Source organism: Podarcis filfolensis (genome assembly GCF_964270895.1).
Source record: "Podarcis filfolensis genome assembly, chromosome: 4".
Taxonomy (NCBI): Eukaryota; Metazoa; Chordata; class Lepidosauria; order Squamata; family Lacertidae; genus Podarcis; species Podarcis filfolensis.
In genome coordinates, this window is record NC_139607.1 from 51,727,346 (window position 1) to 51,737,471 (window position 10,126).

Consider the following 10,126-nt stretch of genomic DNA (forward strand, 5'->3'; position numbering starts at 1 on the left):
TCCTTCCCTACGTGTTCCAGCACCCTTCATAAACTACAGTTCCCAGGATTCTCGTGGGGGTGCTTTCAATGCAGTTATGGCACCTTTGTATTTGATTTTGAGCTGATAACTATACGATTATAAACGCGGGCTTATCCGGGGAAGAGACCTCTAGGAAAGCGTTATCATATGTATGTCTTTCTTTCTGGATTAAGGCGACCGAGGTTCCAGGTTTGCTCGCTTTTTAAAAAAGTCATTCATTAAGCAGCTCGCCTCCCCTTTTGGTTTAATCATTACGAAGCGGGCTGTTTTTAAATGTCCATTTTCATCGCTACGCGGTGTCACACTTTAACCATGGCGTGTCCCCAACCTGGAGGGACCTGGATGCGGGCGGGGGGGGGCGGCGCTTTACTTCCTGAAGTGTTCCTCTTTCCCCCTCTCCTATTGTGGAGGGAAAAGAAAAATACCCGCGGAGAGAGGGGGCAAGGGAGGGGGGAGAGGAAAGGAAAATGAAGGCATCCTGTTCTATATTTTTGTTTTACAGCAATAAACGGTCGGACATGAAAACATGCACACACACAAAATCCAAGCACAGCGGCGGGGGGTGTTACAGAGCCGAGATCTGACGCGGGTCTCTGCCTCCTGCCTGGACTTTAATTCGTGGATCACGAAGGTCAGCGCAAAAGCTCAGGGGCGAAAGGGGAGAAAGTCGAGCGCGATATTAGATCCTGGGGAGCAGCTGGGGATTCTCACTGCCGGGCTCGGGGACTCCGCCGGGTCAGTCGAGAAACCTCGCCAGCATCTGCTGAAAAGGCTCTCGGTCTGATCCCGCGATCTGTAAGAGCTGAAGAGCCAGGATTTATGTCGGTCAGCGCTCCCGCGTTCAGCCCGCAAAGGGCCCGCTCATAAAGGCGGTTTACTTGCACGTAAGACCCAGGGCGTTCAATGAGGCCGACGGCCTTCATGCGTCTCTTCGGGGTCGCAGGCGGCCTTAGCGGCCACCTGTTTCATGCAGGATCAGGCTTCAGCGGAGGCTGGGGCTGCCTAAGCCCAGGGGAGCCGGGGGTTCAAAGGCATTTCCTCCTCCCAGCGGTGCTACGGTTTCCTTGCTCCTCAACTCCCCCCAACCGCACTTCTTCCTTCGCCCCCGCTAGTCAACAGAAATGCCCAGCCAGGCTGTTGCGGGAACCTCTCCTAAGTACCAGGCAGAAAAACAAGGGAAGTGCAGCAGATCTCTTGGAGAGTGCCATATTTTAAAAGGAAGGAAGGAAGGAAGGAGGGGGGGAGCGGGAGACATTTATTTCGATACATTATATACGGGCGAATCTAAATTAATATTCCATATAGAGTTGCGTTTGTATTTATTGCACACCATACAAACCATTACGTCTAGAGAAATCCGCAAACTGGGGGAGTAGGTGGTTTTGTTCTTGTTTAATGTATTTATTTGGGCCATAGCACACTCTTAAGTGGTTGCTGTCGGTAGCAGATTGCAGTGGGTTTCAACTTTCCAGTGCAATCCTGTTTTTGGACTGGTAACTCTGAATCTGGGCCGTTTCGGTGGGCTTTTCTGGTTATAAAGGCCTGGAAACCCTTACAGGGTCAGCAAACCTTTGCAGCAGGGGGCCGGTCCACTGTCTCTCAGACCTTGTGGGGGGCCGGACTATATTTTTTTGGGGGGGATATGAACAAATTCCGATGCCCCACAAATAACCCAGAGATGCATTTTAAATAAAAATCACACATTCTCATGTAAAAACACCAGGCAGGCCCTACAAATAACCCAGAGATGCATTTTAAATAAAAGGACACATTCTACTCATGTAAAAATACGCTGATTCCCGGACCGTCCGCGGGCAGGATTTAGAACGTGATTGGGCCGGATCCGGGCCCCGGGCCTTAGTTCGCCTACCCATGCACGTAGCCGGAGCCCTTGTTCTTGAAAGATACACGAAAAGGCAGATCATATCTCTTTCTCCTCCCGCCCTTCCTTTTTCCTTTCTGTCTCTTTACTTAAGAAAACCAAATCCACCCGAAGTGACATTCCCTCCACGCATGCCGGACGATTGTGAGTTGCTAGCAACTATGAGACAGAGAGAAAGCGAAACCCCTTGTGGTTTGCAACATGTTTTTCCTGGAGACAATGAGGAAGAACCGTCAGGGAGGTCCTATATAACACCGAACTTTCCGCTTTCCTACCGTACTTAACAGATCCCCAACTTTGAAAAGAACTGCTGAATACGAAAGTTAAAAGAACCACCCCCGCCCCCAGAAACCCTGCAATTAATAAACCTGATTACATTGATTTATGGTCCCAAAGGGGGCTTCGGGGGACCGCCACGTCCTGTTCTGAAGAGGGCTGAGGCTCCAGTCTTAACCCCGTTCACCTGGAACTTAGCCCCATTGAATTCTACAGGGCTTACACAGCAATCGTTACCATGTCTACTTAGAAGTAAATCCAACTGAATCCGTGGGCGTAAAATGGTTTTCCCCCTATCATTTTAATTGCCCTCCAGGTTTCCCGGCCCTTTAGAAAAAGTGTCCAGGCGAGTTGCGACCCTCAGAACCGGCTCCCTTCAAAAATCCAGACACTATCCAAATTTATTCTTCTTTCATTAAAATGTTATTATCAAGCGATCCTTTCCTGAAAGGGCTGAAGGATGGAACTGGGATGCAGTGAAGTCATCCCAAATCGGAGCACGCACACACACAAAATCGCTCACATATTTGTGCACCTTCACTTCTCATGCATACTTCTCAACAAAGGGAGTTTGGCTAATTTCTAGAAGGAACGCGGAAGGAATTGAACAAAAATGGATCAAAATTATCTCTCCGATATTACTCAATTCCTATGTTTTAAGATACGTGGGGAATCTTTTCAAAGTTTTTGTAAGCATGGCAGAATTATCGAATCTCCCTGCTGTTAACTTTGTACTTTATTCACACTTTTTAATTTATGAAATAATGGAGAAAGAGGAGCAGCCCAATCTTATCCATGTTTACTGGGAAGTAAGTCCTGCTGAGTCCAGTGGGATTTATTCTAGAAATGCCCAGGAATACAGAGTTAGCGGCAGCCCTAAATCCACTTCCCTGGGAGTAAAATCTATTGAACTCAATGGGACCTACTTCTGACTAGACACGCTAAGTATTGCAGCGTCCTTAGCTTTTGTAAGTTCAGATGTTCTCTGTTTAATGGATATTTGTTAAAGCTAGACTTTGCTGGTGTATCTCCGTAGCAGGAACACGCACATGCTGGCAAACTTTTTTTTCCTGGTGCTTCGGTTGGACAACTTGGTATACGCCTTTAGAGTCTGACTGGCAGTCAATGTTAGGGCTGCAATCCCATGCCCAGTTTCCTGGGAGTAAGCTCTGTTTAACTTTATGGGATTTCCTACAATCCTCAAAGTACTTACTCCCGAGTAACACCAACGAACTTTATGAAATGCCGAACAAGCCCAATGAGACTGGCGCTGCAATCGCCTTAACACCTAGAACTAGTCTTAAACTGGGCTGTGGATCAAGCTGCGAAAGGAAAACCGGAGCTTTTGAGGTGCCTATTCTTTTCTTACCCTCCACGGTCTCGAGACATGCCAAACGCAAACTAGCACTTGATTTGGTATATTTTCTTTAGGCAAACTGCCTCAAGTTATCAAGGCAGAGGAGGGGGAAGAAAAAGCGTGAACAAACTGCACGTCCGATTCTTACTTCCTCCGACTGAAAATGCGCAGCTCAAACGCACCTTTCCAAGTGAGCATGGATTACGGACAGTGTTCGGGTCCACTAAGAAACTGCCACTGAAATCATTGGGACTAATTGCTTCCTTGTGGAGGATTGTGGCGTTTTCTTGGGGGAATGAAACCTTGGATTCAAAGCCTATAAAATAAAATGCCTCCTTTTGCTGAAGGAACCGCAGTTTTGCCGGAAAATCTACCCAAAGAAATTGAAATGATGTAGCTGGCGATTCTTAAGCAACCTCCCACAATGCCTCTTCTCTGAGTTAATTTTAAGAAGCGAAGGGAAAAATATCCCAAAGAGAATTCTTAGCCAGCAGGAGCCCTGTTGACTTGGGAAGAGCAGATTCCCGAAGCTACTTCCCTTCCTTCCGACGGAATGGGGCTTTTTATACTGTGCTTACAGCTATAGCCAACGCTTGATCAAATGAAAACAAAACAAAACTCTCGGCTTTCCAGGCAACAGATGCAGAATGAGCGCCTTAGAAGAGGTCCTAAACAGGACTCCTCATTCAGGCCAGAGTTGCCCGCAAGCAGGAGTGAAAAGGTAAACCCAATTGATTTCAATATAAGCTTTTTAAAGGATTAGGATAGAAATAGGACAACAATTTATACTGTAAGCTTCCTGGAGCAGGGAACTATTTGTTACAGTGTAATACGCCATGTACGCTGCTTAGATAATAATCAACATTGATAGAATACCAGCCTCAAGCACATCAACTTGCAAGCAAGCCCCCTTGATTTCAGCGTGATCATCAGTGCAATCCTATACCTGCCTACTCAGAAGTAAGTCCCTTTGACTTCGATGGCACATACTCCTAATTAAGTGTGCATTGAATCCTAGACATACTTTCACGGGAGTAATTTCCATTTAATTCAATGGCATTTACCTTCGGCAACTTTCATAGAACTGTACTTTTATTAAGTACTGTATGCGTAGGGCTCCGGCCTTAAGGAGAGAGATATAAAACAAAAAAACAAAAACCTGTCTCAAACCACTCTTAACTAGATAGTTTGCTCGAAGACAGGACATATTTCCAAATCCGAGTGTACAAATAAAACGTCTGCTATCAAAATTAGAGCGGCTCAGGTGTAAGGGTGACTTCCTTACTGACCCAGCGATTGTTAAACCATAAAACGAAAAATTTTCTATTTTCTATTTTCCCATCTCTGGAGGAAGTGATCCTACGAAATGCGGAAGTTAGAAGACTCAAGCGAGTAAGCCAAGCCACAAAGCAATCTCCACCAAATGGCAGGTGCATTTTATTTTAGGGTTTAGGATTTTAGGGGAAGAAAACGCAAGGACAATACATTTAATCTGACGCAACCCTGCCTCCAGAGGGAAAGAGGTGGGTAAGTCATCTCTCTCTGTGTGTCTTTGTTTGTAAAGGAGAATGAACATTATTTAAAGCAGTGCGCGGGGCTTATCAGAGCAGAGAGGCTGCCTCGAGCAGCTGTCTGCGGCGCTGGATGGAACTAATTATATCTCCTGCCGTCAGCTCAACTCAGCTCGATTCCCGGCTGGCGCTGCCCACCACCCAAGCCGGGTGAGCGCTTGTTTACAGCGGAGGCTAAGACGCAAATCTCCCTGCGACTCCTGTCAATTTCAAGGCTGGCGCTGAGGAGGGGTTTCCGCCGAAAGCGCGGCCCTGCAGGCGGCTGCACGAAAAGGGAAACCGGCGAAATCCACACCATTGCGGATAAGCTGCGGTGAAGAGTTTACTTACACCACTTTCAAAAAAGCGACCTAGCGAGGGAGACCCAGCGGGCTTCCTGGGCCGAATTTCAGCTTTTCAGTTTGTACTGCAAGTCCAGTTATACTGCGAGCTAATCTTACATCTAGGAATTGCCACTGATCTCGCCTCTAATTCCAGTAGGGCGCATTTTAAAGTAGATGTCCTAGAATAGCAGACCTTGCGCCTAAGATTGCAATCAATCGACTTTACTGTTATTATTTTTTAAGCGCACAACTCAACTTCTGAGTCAGACCATGTAGCACAATATTCTAACTGGGAGCACTTTTCCAAGGCTGCAAAAAGCCATACCTGGAGACACCCGAGTTGAACTGGGATCGTCTGAGTCTAAATGGGTTTAGGGTGCTGGCTTTGCGAGACGTGGGTTGAGATCGTTTGCGACTCTCTGAACCCCCAATTAAGCTGATCTGTATTACAGTATAAAACAGCTTAAATTAAATCATTCCGCCTCAACTTTAAAATAAAGCTCTTCTGGCTGCAATCTCTCACACACTTCTGAATAGGAACCATAGGATTGCACTGCCCTGCTCAGTCATTTTCTCTTGCATCTGTTCACTTAGATCCTCAGCACATTTACTTAGGAGTAAGCGCCGTTGCTTTATATGACTCGTAAAGAAAAAAAATTGTGATAATGCCTCAGGTTGGAGGGAAGTGAGTTTACTTTCCAGCTCCTACCCACTCGATCGCCCTCGGGCTGTCGAGTTCTTTATCTACTCAATTCAGCTTGTTTTGCTAGTTAAAGATACGGAGAGCAGGACTGTTGTCTATTTTTCACCTGGACGATTTTCCGGGCGGTATACGCGATTCAGGCAACAAGCGAGCAAATCTGTAGTGTTGGTAGGCCTTTGATCTTAGAAAACTTGACACTTTTCCTCCTAGACCGTGAGATACAAAATGTAATCTTCCAAAGTTTTCTTTTTCTTCCCTGAGTCTGACAAACCATTGACTGTTGGCGGAAACCCCAGCAGTCATGGCTAAAACACGGATCTCCCTTTATTTCTGGAACGTTACACACATCTCCCCCTCTTTTTCCTAAATATTGCTAGCAAAGTTTAGTTAAAGGGTTTATTTTGCTGTGCTTTTATGGTGAATTGTCTGACAACTGACTGACAAATCTTGTCTTGTCTTCCTCCCACAGAAGTTCTATCAGATGCAGTACATGTGACATCGGAAGGATTTGTATTTTTAATGGTGGAAAGTCCCGGCTGCAATGGCCATCTCTCTCCTGCAAGTCTCTTGACTTCAGCAGGACTACTCCAGCATTCAACGCGTTGTAGATTGCTGCAAATACATTTTATTTCTGCACTCAGGCTTCCGCGACTGGTATTAAAGAACTCTCAGTCCGATATTAAACACGTTTCGTTAAGCAAAAGGCCACTGAAGTTTAAAGAAACGCCGTTTGGGGTTCTTGGACCACAATCTACAATTTTTGAAACTTCATAGTAGTCCTACAAAAAGTCACGGAAATCGCTCCCAAAAGCAAATGGCTTCACTGCAACTAACAAACACAGGAACAAGGGGGGGGGGGCGATCCGCGGCTGCCTTGGCGTCCGTGGGGCTGAACAAGTTATTCAGCTGGTGGTGTCAGAGAGCGGCCACCTAAAACGTTGCAAATCGAGCTCTGAGTATCTTTCTAACTGTGTGCAGAGAACTAAACGCCGGCCTCTGCAAGGCAACCCCGAGAGCTCACGACAGCCTCCGCTGACAATCGAGTAGGACCCTAAGAAGCCCCTGGATTGGCCCCAAAGATCCATTTAGCCCGTGGTTCTCTTTCGGGTCCTCCTAAAAGCCAACTGGTGCCTTCAGATCAGGATTTGGGGGCACACGTCCAGGATTCTCTCTGGACAGAATTAACCCCAGCAGGGTTAGCTGACACTCCTTTGAAGCTGAATGCAGTGGCCCCCTAAGGAGGCGGAAAACCACTAAGTCCAGGGGTCCTACATTTCTCAGCTGCATCCCTGGACCCCCTCCCCACCCGCCCGCCCCCTCGGCCCTCGCGATCTGAAGGGGCAGAGGCGAATCCCCCCTCGTCCCGGAGGACTCACCTTCGGGGAAGACGGCTCTCATCTTGAGGTAGCTGGTGGTGAGGCGGATGATGGACGCCTTGTCGAGCTGCGACGTGATCGCCGACGGCAGAGGCAGCAGCTTGGCCAGCTCGTAGAACTCGCCGTTCTCCTTCTCGCGACGCGTCTTGGCGGCGTTCTTGGACTTCTCCTTCATCGCAGCGGCAAGTGTGGCGAGGCGGACGCGAGGCGGGCACTGGCATAGTCTCGGGCCCGCGAGGCTGCTGCAGGCGGGCCGCGAGCAGGGACTTCGCCTGGGCCTTCCGACGGCGGCGGCGGCGGCGGGCAGCACCAGCCCCCGAGCCCAGACGAGGAGGAGCGTGAGGTGGCGGCGCCCGGTTGCCTCTTCTCCCTCTCTCTCCCTTTTAAAGCGGGCTGGTGAGATGGCCGTCCGAGAACGTCGGCGTTTCTATCTCTCCGCGTTTAATGGTCTCCCTCGCCTCAGCGCAGCCTTCGAACGAAGCAGGCGGCCGGCCACCTCGGCTCGGCGGCGTCTCCCCTGAATCGAGACTCGCTCGCTCCTTTCCCCCGGAAGGCAGGGAGGAATCGCTCGCTCCTTTCCCTCCGCCTCTCTCCCCGCCCCCCCTTAACACGTGTGTACTTGCTGTGTTTATTTTAGACCCCCCTCCGGGCCAAACTGGTCTGCCTTGTGCGTCACACGCGCCCCAGCCCTTTCCGCGCCCCTCGGCCGGGAAGGAGAGCGGCTCGCCTGGCTTCCAAAGGAAGGGCTCCGCGGGGATCCGTTTCCCTCAGAGAGAGCCCGGAGTTGCCACAGGGCGTGTGGGGACGTCGCTCTCTCTCTCCCGCCCGCCCCGCCCCTCAAGGCAGCAGCGAGCGGCTCTCGGCGGTGGGCTACGCAGACCTGCCGCTTGGGCACTTGGCGCGCCAACAAGCCTGAGGGGATCTTTTTTCTTTCTTTCCCGCCAGAAAGAGAGAGAGAAATGTCCACCTCCCCTGGCTGGGGTGGTTCTCTTCCCTGCTCTCTTCCCAAGCCTCTCTTCACGGCCACCGGAGCGAGAGGAGAGCGCTTCCCGTGGCTTGGCCGGGCTAGCGGAGGGCGGCTGCGCTGCGAAGCTGTCGCCGGGCGCCGCTTCTCCTCCGGGCGGCAGCCAGGCTAGAGAAAGAAGCTCTGAAGTGGGCTCGTCAGTTCCTGGCGAGGCAAAGGCTGAGAGCCGCCGGAGGGGAGGGGGAAAGCGCGCCCAGTGACGTCTGCGTGGTCTGCTCAGGGCAGCGGCAGCGCCGTCCAAACCAGCCAAATACAGGCCCAATTAACACTCGAATTGGAGGGACGAGGAGAGCGCGCGCGCCGGGTGCGTGCGAGTGGAGGGAGGGAACTAACTGGACGCGGGGAAGGGGGGGCAGGCAGGGTTTCTCTTCGAATGGCGCGTTCCTATTTCCACTCTTATATCCTGAAGCAAAGCGCGCGCGCTCTCTCACTCGCTCACACAAATAAATAAATAAACCTCTCTCTCTTTCTCTCGTTTCGCAGCCAGCCTGCTCCATCCACAAGCGCCTCAAACCATCAGCCTTCTGACAACCCCTCAGCCCGCCCTCCTCCTTTCAAATATGCGTTGACTTTGCAAGTAGATCCCCTCGATTCCGAGGGCTGGTCTTTCCAAGCAGGCCCCGCTTCGGGCTGGCTTGGCTCGAGTGTCTTTTCCCTCTGCGAGGGACCCTCAGGCCCGCAAGCCTCGACGCCCGCCCTCGCGACCCTGGTGCAAATGGCGCTGGTTTCGAGGGAGCTGCTCGCTTCCAAGTGCAGACGTCCTGCCGAGGCCAGGAAGGCGCTTGTCTTTCAGCTCTCTGTCCACAAAAGAAGGATCTCGAAGGCAGTCGGTGGAAGGTCTTTCCAAGCAAACGCCTTGCCTTATTTAAGATCCTACAGCTTTCGACAGAATCTAGGCATTTTGAAACAAAAAAAATCCGGCGCCTGATCCCCGCCGGATCCAGAATCCACTTAAAGCAGCGGTCCCCAAAGCACTGAACTCCCCGCAATTTGTTTACTTCTGAATAAACGTGCTTAGGATCTGATCGCGCTGGAAGTTAAGGTTCCTTTGGTCGGTTAAAGGTCCTTAAGTTGCACTAGTTTCCACTCAACTGACCAAGCTTGTTACCTATTAAACTGGGAGTGAGGCTTCAGCGGTTTCTGAGCAACCATATTAGTTAATGGATCCTGACTGGGTTATTAATAATACATTCCATTAAAACGGTGGGATTTCCCCTCTAGTGAGCAAGAAAAAGGTTTGGGGTGTAAAATCCCTTCTGGACTCCCAGGCATGTTATGAAAGAGCGGATCAACATTACTTAGGCGCCCATCCTTGACTCACTTCTGTGCCCCACTGAACTCAATGAGGCTGGCTTCTGAGTTGACAAGCATACGATTGTGCTGTTAGTTAATCGTGTCCTCTTCCAAGTACCGGTATATATGCAACCCCTTCATCTGTCACCAGACTTCCCGTCAACCTAGCTGATTGCTCAACCCTATTCCCAATGTTCATAGGGATGCGCGATCCTGCACACACGTCTCTGTGGGTCAGTCCCGTGCAACTCTGTGGGACTTTCTTCTGAGTTTAGATTTGCGGGTCCCCAATAGCTCTAA

The 10,126-nt window shown here is 50.1% G+C and overlaps 1 protein-coding gene across 1 annotated transcript in view; it reads right to left on the reverse strand.

Annotated features, from left to right (window-relative positions):
- Positions 1-8,284, reverse strand: part of SIM2 (SIM bHLH transcription factor 2) — a 48,878-nt gene extending 40,594 nt beyond the window's left edge. Inside the window, exon 1 of the mRNA XM_083608840.1 lies at positions 7,510-8,284. Within this exon, the coding sequence (XP_083464966.1) occupies positions 7,510-7,684 (175 nt within the window). The 5' untranslated portion in view covers positions 7,685-8,284. The remainder of the gene's footprint in view (positions 1-7,509) is intronic.
- Between the last annotated feature and the right edge of the window lie 1,842 nt (positions 8,285-10,126).